This window comes from Heterodontus francisci, chromosome 44 (assembly GCF_036365525.1).
Source record: "Heterodontus francisci isolate sHetFra1 chromosome 44, sHetFra1.hap1, whole genome shotgun sequence".
Lineage (NCBI taxonomy): Eukaryota > Metazoa > Chordata > Chondrichthyes > Heterodontiformes > Heterodontidae > Heterodontus > Heterodontus francisci.
Window position 1 is genome coordinate 17,009,344 of NC_090414.1, and position 13,222 is coordinate 17,022,565.

A 13,222-nucleotide genomic window follows, 5' to 3' on the forward strand; every position below is an offset into this window, starting at 1 on the left:
GGTTAAATTACGAGGACAGGTTGCACAGACTGGGCTTGTATTCCCTCGAGTGTAGCAGATTAAGGGGGTGATTCTAATCGAGGGGTTTAAGATAATTAAAGGATTCGATCGGGTCGATAGAGAGAAACTATTTCCTCTGGTGGGGGGTGAGTCCAGAATAAGGGGGCAGAACCTTTCAGGGGAGCGGAAATCTGCATTTCTCTCCGCCAACTACTGTCGAGGCTGGGGGGCGGGTGTCAATTGTAAGGTGGCTGAGGTGGATAGATTTTTGTTGGGTAAGGGGATTTAGGGTTACGGATCCAAGGTGGGGAGATGGGGGTGAAGAAACAGATCAGCCAGGATCTAATTGATGGAACAGGCGACAATCAGCACAGAACAGAGCGAGCGGGTGAACGAAACAGGAGATTGCTCCATCGAACAGCAACCTCACACTGGTTGGCCTTGGTGTTCTTAAAAAACATTGTTTCATTTGTATGACTATGGTGGCCTTGAACTGAACACCAATGTAATCAGTCAGCTCAACGTCTTGTAGAAACTGTTCAGACTCTGAGAAAAGTCACTGTCGGAATGTTTAACCTTTATCCTCCCCCCAAGTCAGGTGACACGCCCTGCAGCCCCTGCGTCAAGGGGCTCTGCTTATAATTCACAGTCTTCCTCATGTAAATTCTGTCCTTGTAGTGTCCCAAGTGTCAGCATCTGTCAAACACTCCCGGAGCAGGTACAGTACGGGGGTTAGATACAGAGTAAAGCTCCCTCTACACTGTCCCCCATCAAACACTCCCAGGACAGGTACAGCACTGGGGTTAGATACAGAGTAAAGCTCCCTCTACACTGTCCCCCATCAAACACTCCCAGGACAGGTACAGCACTGGGGTTAGATACAGAGTAAAGCTCCCTCTACACTGTCCCCCATCAAACACTCCCGGAGCAGGTACAGTACGGGGGTTAGATACAGAGTAAAGCTCCCTCTGCACTGTCCCCCATCAAACACTCCCAGGGCAGGTACAGCACGGGGGTTAGATACAGAGCAAAGCTCCCTCTACACTGTCCCCCATCAAACACTCCCGGAGCAGGTACAGTACGGGGGTTAGATACAGAGCAAAGCTCCCTCTACACTGTCCCCCATCAAACACTCCCGGAGCAGGTACAGTACGGGGGTTAGATACAGAGTAAAGCTCCCTCTACACAGACGGAGCTTTACTCTGTGTCTAACCCCGTGCTGTACCCAACCTATGAATCCTTCCATTGTCGGTGGACGGAGACTTGCTCTATATCTGACAATGAGATATCCTCGGGCCATCCAGTACCAAACATACAATACCAAACAGCACTGAATCGTTCCCTTTTACCAAATATCTCTTGTAACAGTAACAAAGCTTATCGTATATTTTGTGTCTTTGCCCATAAATTCTTTCTGCGGAATGAGAGCAGATTCTGGGATGTTATGTCTACTGATTAAGAAATGAATGTTTTTTAACAACTGAACAATCCAGATCTGCTCTCTCCATCCCCACTCCCCCCCCCCCCCCCCCTCCCCCATCCCCCAACCCTCGCCTCAAGCTGATGCCCCCAGCTGTGGTATAATTCTCTGCGCCCGCTCAGGACCTCGCCCATCATTCAGGAAGTCTGGAAGTAACGTCAGCTATTCCACCGAGTGATGCATCACCACTGATCCTGATCGCCCCCTAAGTTCCCTTGGGGCCCTAAGCTCTGGAATTCCCTCCCCCAAACCTCTCCGCCTCTCTCTCTCTCTCTCTCTCTCTCTCTCTCTCTCTCTCCTTCCTGGTTCAGCCTCGTTCTCTCTCAGTCCTCATCGACCTCAATCTCTTTCCTATTAGTCATCCTGCACCTTGGGGCTTGCTTCTTCCTTTACATGTCTCAATAAAATGTCACCACCAGTTTGAGATCTAACCTGACACTGTCTAGCGAATCTACTTGTTTGAGGTTAGACTGACCTGTCAGAGGACCTGAGTTGGACTTGCATATATCCTGATCTGATCCACTATCTTTCATCCCTGTCACACAGCAAAACAGTAACAGGAGGAGGCCATTCAGCCCCTTGAGCCTGTCCTACCATTAAATGGCTGATCTGTGACGTAACTCCATATACTCACCTTTACCCCATATCCCTTAATGCCTCTGGTTAACAGCAATCTACCAATCTCAGATTTAACATTAACAATTGATCCAGCATCGATTGCCGTTTGTGGAAGAGAGTTCCAAACTTCTACCACCCTTTGTGTGTGGAAGCGTTTCCCCATTTCACTCCTGAAAGGTCTGGCTCTCATTTTTAGACTCTGCCCCCTCGTCCCGGACTCCCCAACCAGCGGAAATCGTTTCCCCCTATCTGCCCGACCAGTTCCCCTCAATATCTGGAAATCTACGACTAAATCAGTTGCGAGTGGCTGAGACCCCCCCCACTCATTAGATCAGCAAGGGCAAATTCCCAAATGAACCTGCTCTTGTAGCCTCAGTATTTATGTGGCTGGTACAGTTCCGTTTCTGGTCAATGGCGACTCCCCCTCAGGATGTTGGTAGTGGGGGATTCAGCGACGGTAATGTCAATGAATGCCAACAGACGCTCTGTTTGTCGGAAATGGTCATTGCCTGACACCAATGTTACTTAAGGGCACCGTCCAGTCCTATTCCCTACATTCAGTACATTCACTGAGTAGCTTTCAAATGCCAATTAATTGAATGGACATGTGAAATTGAAGAATGGCAATTTCAGGCCACAAACTGATAGTTTTGAGCTCACGGAACCAATCCTCGCAAAGTACGAGAAAACTCACGCATTTTCATTTACCTCTGAATCCTGAGCAGGAGGCCATTTGCAATCTCGAGCCCCGAGCTATTAACGTGGGAACTCGTCCCTGATGGTCTGGAAGCAAAGGGAAGCAAAGGCAAGTTGGGCAAAGGTAGAATTTATTCTCCTCTCACTGCACGCTGTGCCACAGTATCCATAATGTTCATAGCGTGTGTGCATGTGCACGCAGGACATAAACATTCTGAGTGCAACGCTAGCAAGTCTTTCCATTCTGTGCTGAATTCGGACGAGGAGACTGTAAAGCAATGGTTTTCTACGAGGCTGATTATCAGGTTTTCAGAGGTTGGGGTAAATTCAAATTTTAAAATGAAAATGGTCTGGTACAGACTTTACTGGCAGGAGAGTCATCAGCGGAGCATTGGTCGATACAATGGAGAGATGGTCAATTCAATGGAGAGATGGTCAATTCAATGGAGAGATGGTCAATTCAATGGAGAGATGGTCAATTCAATGGAGGGATGGTCAATTCAATGGAGAGATGGTCTATACAATGGAGAGATGGTCAATACAATGGAGAGATGGTCAATACAATGGAGAGCTGGTCAATTCAATGGAGAGATGGTCAATTCAATGGGGGGATGGTCTATACAATAGAGAGATGGTCAATTCAATGGAGGGATGGTCTATACAATAGAGAGATGGTCAATTCAATGGAGAGATGGTCAATTCAATGGGGGGATGGTCTATACAATAGAGAGATGGTCAATTCAATGGAGAGATGGTCTATACAATGGAGAGATGGTCTATACAATAGAGAGATGGTCAATTCAATGGAGGGATGGTCAATTCAATGGAGAGATGGTCAATACAATGGAGAGATGGTCAATTCAATGGAGGGATGGTCAATTCAATGGGGGGATGGTCTATACAATAGAGAGATGGTCAATTCAATGGAGAGATGGTCAATTCAATGGGGGGATGGTCTATACAATAGAGAGATGGTCAATTCAATGGAGAGATGGTCTATACAATAGAGAGATGGTCTATACAATAGAGAGATGGTCTATACAATAGAGAGATGGTCAATACAATGGAGAGCTGGTCAATTCAATGGAGAGATGGTCAATTCAATGGAGGGATGGTCTATACAATAGAGAGATGGTCAATTCAATGGAGGGATGGTCTATACAATAGAGAGATGGTCAATTCAATGGAGGGATGGTCTATACAATAGAGAGATGGTCAATTCAATGGAACGATGGTTTAATCAATGGAGAGATGGTCTATACAATAGAGAGATGGTCAATACAATGGAGAGCTGGTCAATTCAATGGAGAGATGGTCAATTCAATGGGGGGATGGTCTATACAATAGAGAGATGGTCAATTCAATGGAGGGATGGTCTATACAATAGAGAGATGGTCAATTCAATGGAGAGATGGTCTATACAATAGAGAGATGGTCAATTCAATGGAGGGATGGTCAATTCAATGGAGAGATGGTCAATACAATGGAGAGATGGTCAATTCAATGGAGGGATGGTCAATTCAATGGAGGGATGGTCTATACAATAGAGAGATGGTCAATACAATGGAGAGCTGGTCAATTCAATGGAGAGATGGTCAATTCAATGGAGGGATGGTCTATACAATAGAGAGATGGTCAATTCAATGGAGGGATGGTCTATACAATAGAGAGATGGTCAATTCAATGGAGGGATGGTCTATACAATAGAGAGATGGTCAATACAATGGAGAGCTGGTCAATTCAATGGAGAGATGGTCAATTCAAAGGGGGGATGGTCTATACAATAGAGAGATGGTCAATTCAATGGAGGGATGGTCTATACAATAGAGAGATGGTCAATTCAATGGAGAGATGGTCTATACAATAGAGAGATGGTCAATTCAATGGAGGGATGGTCAATTCAATGGAGAGATGGTCAATACAATGGAGAGATGGTCAATACAATGGAGAGATGGTCAATTCAATGGAGGGATGGTCAATTCAATGGAGAGATGGTCTATACAATAGAGAGATGGTCTATACAATAGAGAGATGGTCAATACAATGGAGAGCTGGTCAATTCAATGGAGAGATGGTCAATTCAATGGAGAGATGGTCAATTCAATGGAGGGATGGTCAATACAATGGAGAGCTGGTCAATTCAATGGAGAGATGGTCAATTCAATGGGGGGATGGTCTATACAATAGAGAGATGGTCAATTCAATGGAGGGATGGTCTATACAATAGAGAGATGGTCAATTCAATGGAGAGATGGTCTATACAATAGAGAGATGGTCAATTCAATGGAGGGATGGTCAATTCAATGGAGAGATGGTCAATACAATGGAGAGATGGTCAATTCAATGGAGGGATGGTCAATTCAATGGAGGGATGGTCTATACAATAGAGAGATGGTCAATACAATGGAGAGCTGGTCAATTCAATGGAGAGATGGTCAATTCAATGGAGGGATGGTCTATACAATAGAGAGATGGTCAATTCAATGGAGGGATGGTCTATACAATAGAGAGATGGTCAATTCAATGGAGGGATGGTCTATACAATAGAGAGATGGTCAATACAATGGAGAGCTGGTCAATTCAAAGGGGGGATGGTCTATACAATAGAGAGATGGTCAATTCAATGGAGGGATGGTCTATACAATAGAGAGATGGTCAATTCAATGGAGAGATGGTCTATACAATAGAGAGATGGTCTATACAATAGAGAGATGGTCAATTCAATGGAGGGATGGTCAATTCAATGGAGAGATGGTCAATACAATGGAGAGATGGTCAATACAATGGAGAGATGGTCAATTCAATGGAGGGATGGTCAATTCAATGGAGAGATGGTCTATACAATAGAGAGATGGTCTATACAATAGAGAGATGGTCAATACAATGGAGAGCTGGTCAATTCAATGGAGAGATGGTCAATTCAATGGAGAGATGGTCAATTCAATGGAGGGATGGTCTATACAATAGAGAGATGGTCAATTCAATGGAGGGATGGTCTATACAATAGAGAGATGGTCAATTCAATGGAGAGATGGTCAATTCAATGGAGAGATGGTCAATTCAATGGAGAGATGGTCAATTCAATGGAGGGATGGTCTATACAATAGAGAGATGGCCAATTCAATGGAGGGATGGTCTATACAATAGAGAGATGGTCAATTCAATGGAGGGATGGTCTATACAATAGAGAGATGGTCAATACAATGGAGAGCTGGTCAATTCAATGGAGAGATGGTCAATTCAAAGGGGGGATGGTCTATACAATAGAGAGATGGTCAATTCAATGGAGGGATGGTCTATACAATAGAGAGATGGTCAATTCAATGGAGAGATGGTCTATACAATAGAGAGATGGTCTATACAATAGAGAGATGGTCAATTCAATGGAGGGATGGTCAATTCAATGGAGAGATGGTCAATACAATGGAGAGATGGTCAATACAATGGAGAGATGGTCAATTCAATGGAGGGATGGTCAATTCAATGGAGAGATGGTCTATACAATAGAGAGATGGTCAATACAATGGAGAGATGGTCAATTCAATGGAGAGATGGTCAATTCAATGGAGAGATGGTCAATTCAATGGAGGGATGGTCTATACAATAGAGAGATGGTCAATTCAATGGAGGGATGGTCTATACAATAGAGAGATGGTCAATTCAATGGAGAGATGGTCAATTCAATGGAGAGCTGGTCAATTCAATGGAGGGATGGTCTATACAATAGAGAGATGGTCAATTCAATGGAGGGATGGTCTATACAATAGAGAGATGGTCAATTCAATGGAGGGATGGTCTATATAATAGAGAGCTGGTCAATTCAATGGAACGATGGTTTAATCAATGGAGAGATGATCTATTTCGTCAGTTCATTTCAGGTCGACTGAATGGCTTCTCTCCAAGGAGTTGAAATGTTTGACGGTGGCCTTATTGCAGGAGACCAACCCCATCTTTGCTGGGCTGACAGTACAACTAACAGAAGAGACTGAGAGTTTTGGCCGTTGTCATTCGGACACTTGCTGCTGGGTCGCGTATCATGAACCTGATGATGTCGTGGATGTGGTCATCAGGCCAAAGCTGGTTATTGTCCAGGGGCACGTCCTTCAGCAGACGTCCTGTGAAGATGACCGCACTTGCCCGGATGTCAGGAGACCAGTGGCTGCAGAACTGGACACTGACGCTGAGGTAGGTTTGGATGTAGTCAGGCAGATCGGAGGCAATGGTTCTCGTGAGCTTGCTCAGAAAGGCCAAGTAGCTTTGGTCGGTCGCCTGCGGGAACTCCATTTGAAATGTCGCGCACAGCTTGGCCAAACCCAGGAATGGTCCAACCGACGCCAACACACGTCTGCAGGCCTCGGCAACCTCCGTGCTGCTGTCATTGAGGTGCAGCACCAAGCTGACCAGGGCCGAGTGGACCTGTTCCACAAAGACAGGTTTCGACTCCCCGACCGCCAATCTGGACAGAGCCCCGAAGACAACAAAGGCGGCTGCCCGCACCCTGTCGCTTCTGCTTTCAAAGAACGGGCGGATACCCAGACCCAGGTTGACAAGGATGTCCCTGACGTCATTCTCTTCCAACTGGGTCAAGATCTTGGACAGGCCTGATAGGCCCTCCAGCGTGATGCAGTCTTGGGGCTCGCCCCCTGCCTGTATCACGGCCATAATGGCAGCCAGGAGCTTGGTGGAGTATCTACGGGTCTTTGCGGGATCTCCGAGTGCCACGTTCCCCAAACCCTGAATGGCGAGGAAGCGGGTGGTGGGGCAGCTGTCGAGCAGGCATCGGAGCAAGCTGCTCACCAGGGTGTTCATGCGTCTCAGGTCAAGGCCCACGTGATGGTTTACCATTTCGCCCAAGAAGGCGGCCACTGCGATTCTTTGGTTCTTATAGAGGTTGAGCGTGGCGGCAAGATACTCAATGACGCTGCCCAGGTGAGTACTGGCATTTGTTGCCATTGCTTTGGCCAGCAGAGCAACGCCGTCATGGTACGTATTTGGGTTCTTCATCATCTCCCAGCCTCCTGCCTCCTCCATGAAGCCCACCATCTCTTTACCCTCGCCCTGGGTCAGCAGCACTTTCAGTGTTGCCACGCTGTAGTCGCGGAAGTCAAAGTTTTCAGGGGAAGTGGTGCCAACGCTCGGCCGCTTCGATGGACTTTTGCCAAGACGGTGCTTGGGAAGCTCGCGGGCGCAGGAGCACAGAACGAGTAGAGTGCCAACCAGCCGCGGGTACAGACAGCCAATGGCCGCGGCGGGCTCAGGGGCGGACAGGATCGCGCTCAGGGCCCAGGCGGCCGCCATTGGCCTCTGAGCCCGGGGTCCCGTCTCCTCCGGGCCGGCGGGCGCCTCGCCCCTCTCCAAGCGCTCGGTCGCGGCGTTCAGCTCGGCCAAGAGGCGCTCCGAGACCCGCGGGCCCACCGCGGCCAGCGACCTCCACACGTCCCGGGTGGCCTGCTCGAAAGGGTCCGGGCTCGAGAGCAGGAAGGTGACCACCGCGGCCGTGTTCTGCGCGGCCAGGGCGGCGACGCTGCGCCTCACCGCCAGCCCGACCTGCTCGCGGCCCATCGGCCGCAGCGCGCCCCCGAGCGCCCGGAGCAGCTCCGAGACGTGGTCCCCGAGCCCCTCCCCCCGGCTCCTGATGAGGGCGTGGATGACGGCCGAGGAGGCGAGGGCGCAGTCGGGCTGGGCGTCCCTCAGCCCCTCGCACAGGGCGGGGAGGAGGCTCCTCAGCTGGTGGCAGGACATGTGCTCCGAGACGACCCTGGCAATGTCCCAGCACCGGCGGAGCTGGCTGTCACCGTCGGATTGATCCAGATGCTCCCTGATCACCTTCAGATGCTCCACCGATCCATCCCGCTCCTCCGCTGCGAAGCCCTCGTAACGCAACTGGACGTAAAACAGGACGTACAAGCATTCGACTGCCAGCTGTCGGATGGCCAACGAGGGGTCGGCGCAGCGCGGGATGAGGCGGCCGACTATAGCCTCCAGGTTGTAATGGGTCACCACTGCCTGCACCTTGAGGTTCTCCAGAAAGAGGACGAGCATCTTCAACGTCAACTCCAGGGCTCTCTCACGCTCGTAGTCCTTTCCCGACACGACCCAGCATTCCAAGTGTTTGAAGACCCCGTGAAGCCCGCTCGGGGAGAGGTCCCGCAGCAAGACCTGCCTCAGGAGGCTCTCCAGGGCAGCCGAGGTCTCCCTCCCGAGGTTCCTCTGCTCCGCCCAGAGCGCTCCCGTGCCCGCTTGCCCCTCCAAGGGCGGCAGGCCCAACACACTGTCCACGCAGGCCCTCAGTAGTTGAAAAGTCTGGGCTCCGCTCGACGGCGGGGCCAGCTGAATGAGGCCAGTGCAGGCCACGATGGCGGAGTGTCGGACGGGGGTCACCAGCTGGCCGGCCGGCTCGGCCCCGATGATCCCCTGCAGGCAGGTCAACAGCTCCCCCTTCCTGGCACAGGGTTGCCCTGGCGCGTTGGCCAAGATGGCTTGAGCTGCCAGCGCCACGGCCTTGGCGAGGCTCAGCTTGACGGCCGAGCCCTTGGCTTCGCCCTTTAACCCCGGCAGCCTGGCCCGGTAGAGGAGGAGGAGCGGGCCCAGGATGTCGGCGTCGACCCTGGGCAGCACCCGCGCTGCCGGTGCCTGCCGTGCCACCTGCCCGTAGCACAGGAGGAGCCCGCTCCTGACCTTCTCCGGCTCGCTGGACAGCCTCTCCTTCAGGGCGCCGAAGAGGCTGGCCAGGCTCAGGTGGCGCCGGGTAAAGTCCCCCAGCTGGGAGAGGGCATCGTCCAAATGTGTGGCGGCGCAGAGGCCGATCCCGAGGGCCAACCCCTCCCGCTCCGGCTCCTGGTGGTGTTGGGCGCACTGCAGCATCTCCTGGAGTTGGGGCCCCACCTGCGCCTCCCTTTTGGCCAGCTTCAGCACGAGTCCCATGCACTGGAACAGGAAGCCCCTCTCCTGGGGGTAGCTGGGCAACTGGCTCACTTGCTGCATCAGCTGCTCAGCCAGGCCCCTGGCCCATTGCTCCTCGGCGATCACCTCCAAGCTCCCGGACAGGAGGAGCAGCAGACTCTCCTCCCAGCGCTCCCGAATGATCCCGCTCTCCGGGGGAGCTTGCAGCTGCCGGATCAGCCCGGGCAGCTGCTCCTCCCATGGCCTCTGGAGGGAGGGGTGGATGGCGGGGCCCAGGGCCAGGAGGAGCCGCAGGGCGGGGAGGCCCCCGCCCCGCCCCCGGTCGGGCGCCGACGCCACGGCCAGCAGGCGTGCCAAGAGGGCCTGGGCCGGCGGGAGGCCGGGCCTGCCGTCGAAGGGGCGGAGCGTCCCGCGTTGCCGCCGGTTGCTGGCCAGTTGCTCCAGGATCCGGCACACGACCGGCAAAGCCTCGTCGTAAGGCCCGGGGGTCACCAGCTGCAGCAGGGTGGGCCACAGAACGTCGGCCGTGCGCTCTGTGGCGGCCAGCTCCTCCACCAGGGTCTCCGCCATCGTCCTCAGCTCGTTGGCCGGGAGCTCGTTGGCGACGGAGCCTGGCCCCCTCGCCGGCCCCTCCTCCCGCGGGATGGCGCAGAGACGGATGACGTACTCCACCAGGGCCTTCCCCCCGACCAACTCCAGGTAACCGTGGTTGGCCAGGCTGCTGACGATCTGGAGGACGGCCTGCTTGACCGTGCTGCAGTCACCCGGAAGAGCCACCTTCACGGCGGCCATGATCTGGTGTTTCAGGCCCTCCAGCCGTGACGGAACGGTGTCCAGGAGCGTCCTCAGGGCCAGGAGGCCCGCTGCCCGCTCGCGCCCGTTGGTGCCGGCCAACTTGCGGAGGAGGAACTGGGCGGCCGGCTCCGGCCAAGCCTGGGCCAGCAGGCCGAAGCAGCCCAGGACCTGCCCGCGGCTCTCCAGGGCCGGCTGGTCATCCGAAGCCACCAGCGGGCACAGCTGGCCGTGCAGGGTGCCCAGCAACTTGTCCATCTGCCCCTTCAAGCTGTGCGAGTTCATCCCCACGGAGGCCCCCAGCACGGAGCGCAGGCACTGGGTGACGGGCAGACGGTCGGGCTTCCTCCTGTACAGGGAGAGGATCTGGGGCACCAGCGAGGGAAGCTCCTCCTCCAGCCTGTCATTGGGCAGCAGCGGCACCATGTGACCCAGCGCCTCCAAAATGGCCGCCCTGAGCTTGGCGTCTTTCTCCTGCAGCCACTGGCGGTGGTGCTTCTTGTAGGCTGTGTAGATCGGCTGGGAGAAGGTCTCCTTGCTTAGTGTCGGGTCCGGGGCCTTGTCCGAAGGCGCAAAGTACTCAAGGATGCTCTTACTGAAAAGACCAAAGGCTGAAATGAGGGCCTGAGCATTATGGTTCTCCTTCACCAGACTAAAAGCAGGGAGCAATGCTGTTAGGACACGTGGGAGATGAGGCACCATACCGTGCACGTTGGTTATGGAGAGGTCGGCTAGGGTCTTGATGACCATGGGATGAGGAGGGATGCCGAGTGTGACCTTCTGCAGCATCTCCTCCAGAACCTCATTGGCAAAACCCCGTCCCAGGGCCACCAGCAGCTCGCTCCCTGCCTCTTGACATGGGCAAGTGGCCTCCTCCGAAGTGGTCATGGCCTCTGCCGTCGCCGCGATGACCTCTCGCGCCAGCGGCCGCTCGATCCCCTCCACCGTCTCGCCGACGATCAGCGCCATGCTCCGCAGGAGGGCCAGGCGGTGCCCTTCCGGCAAACTGGCACCGGCGCTGCTCAGGAAAGTGTGGCAGGAGGTCAGCACCAGCTCCGGGCGCTGCCGCACCAGCTCGCGCAGCGACTCCGCGATCTGTTGGCGGACGGCCTCATCGCTGTCGAAGGCCGCGGTGATCAGGGCCGTCAGGTAGAGTTCAACACAATTATCATCCATTCGATTCTGTCACCACCGTCTGGAATACAGGAATTTACAGTTACTACAGGGCATGAGTAGATACCGAAGACCTGAGCCCAACACAATCCATCTAACTCGGAGCAACGCCAAGGGTGCACCATCAAATGCACTGGGAGCAATGCCGGGGTGAACCATCAAACTCAGTGGGAGCAATGACAAGGGAGCACCAACAGACTCACTGAGAGTGCACACATGGTATTGCTATCAGGATCACAGGGACCAATGTCATGGGTGCACCATCAGCCTCATTGGGAGCAATGCCATGGGTACACCACCAGCCTCACTGGGAGCAATGACAAGGGAGCAACACCAACCTCACTGGAAGCAGTGCATTGGGTGCACCATCAGCCTCATTGAGAACAATGACAAGGGTGCAAAATCGGACTCACAGGGAGCAATGACAATGGAGTACCATCACCCTCACTTGGAGCAATGCCATGGGTCTACCATCAGGATCAGAGGGAGCAATGCCACAGGTGCACCATTAGCCTCACTGGGAGCAACGCCACAGGTTACCATCAGAATCACAGGGAGCAATGCCACAGGCACACCATCAACCTCACTGGGAGCAATGCCACCGGAATAAAGCCTCACTGGGAGAAATGCCACAGGTGTACCATTGGAATAACTGGGAGCAATGCCACGGTTACACCATCCGCTTCACAGGAGCAATGCCACGGGTGTACCATCGGCCTCACAGGGAGCAAGGCCACTGGTACACCATCAGCCTCACTGGAACAATGGCCAGGCCACCTCTGGAGTGATGGGAACGCTCAGCTAGTTGGTTGCGGGGGGTGGCGGTGCGGGGGAGAGGGGCTTGCTCCAGCGTTGCTGGGCCGAAGGGGCTCTGGGCGGTAGGGTCACAGGTCAATAAGACACTCTCCGCCGTGATCCCCCCATTGGACGGCGGAGACGGAAGGGGCCGAACGTCCTTCTCCTCAATCCACGTCACTAAAATCAGCTTGTCTGGTCACTGTCACGCGGCGGTTTGTGGGATCTTGCTGTGTGCCAATGGTCCGTCTCCTACATTCCGACAGTGGTTGGCACTTCAGAAAAAGAACCTCTGCCGCTGGAGAGAGCCATGGGACGTCCTGGGTGCGGAGGGGGCGCCCCAGAGATGCAACAACCCTTCCATCGTGCAGGCACGGCCGGCCCTGAAACTGACCTCGAGATGGGCCTGAGAGCCATCGTCACCTGCGTCCCGAAGCGGCGGAATAATGCTGGTTCGGTCGAAACTCGGTGCGCGGCCCGGGCTACTCTGAGCAGTGCCACGGGGCGTTCTGTCATGCCAAGTCACTGTCAGACCCCGCCCCTGACTGTGTGTTCAGTGTCAGGTCCATTGTGAGGTCAGGGTCCCTATTGTTGCGGGGGGCGGGGGGGGGGGGGGGGCGGTGAAGGGCGGGGTGTGCAGATCTAGCTGTTTGGGTGGAGGGGGGGGGCTGCGGAGAGGGGGATCTCCAGCTGTTTCGGGGACCGCCCCCCCCCCCCGGGGCCCGGGCCCTATTATTCTGCTGCTAAGGGCACCAGGTAAGATCC

General features: G+C 53.8%; 1 protein-coding gene across 1 annotated transcript; it reads right to left on the reverse strand.

Annotated features, from left to right (window-relative positions):
• Positions 1-6,766: 6,766 nt before the first annotated feature.
• Positions 6,767-11,665, reverse strand: LOC137355988 (maestro heat-like repeat-containing protein family member 1). The gene has a single exon (XM_068021689.1). The coding sequence runs from the start codon at positions 11,663-11,665 to the stop codon at positions 6,767-6,769; it is 4,899 nt and encodes a 1,632-aa protein (XP_067877790.1).
• Positions 11,666-13,222: the final 1,557 nt, after the last annotated feature.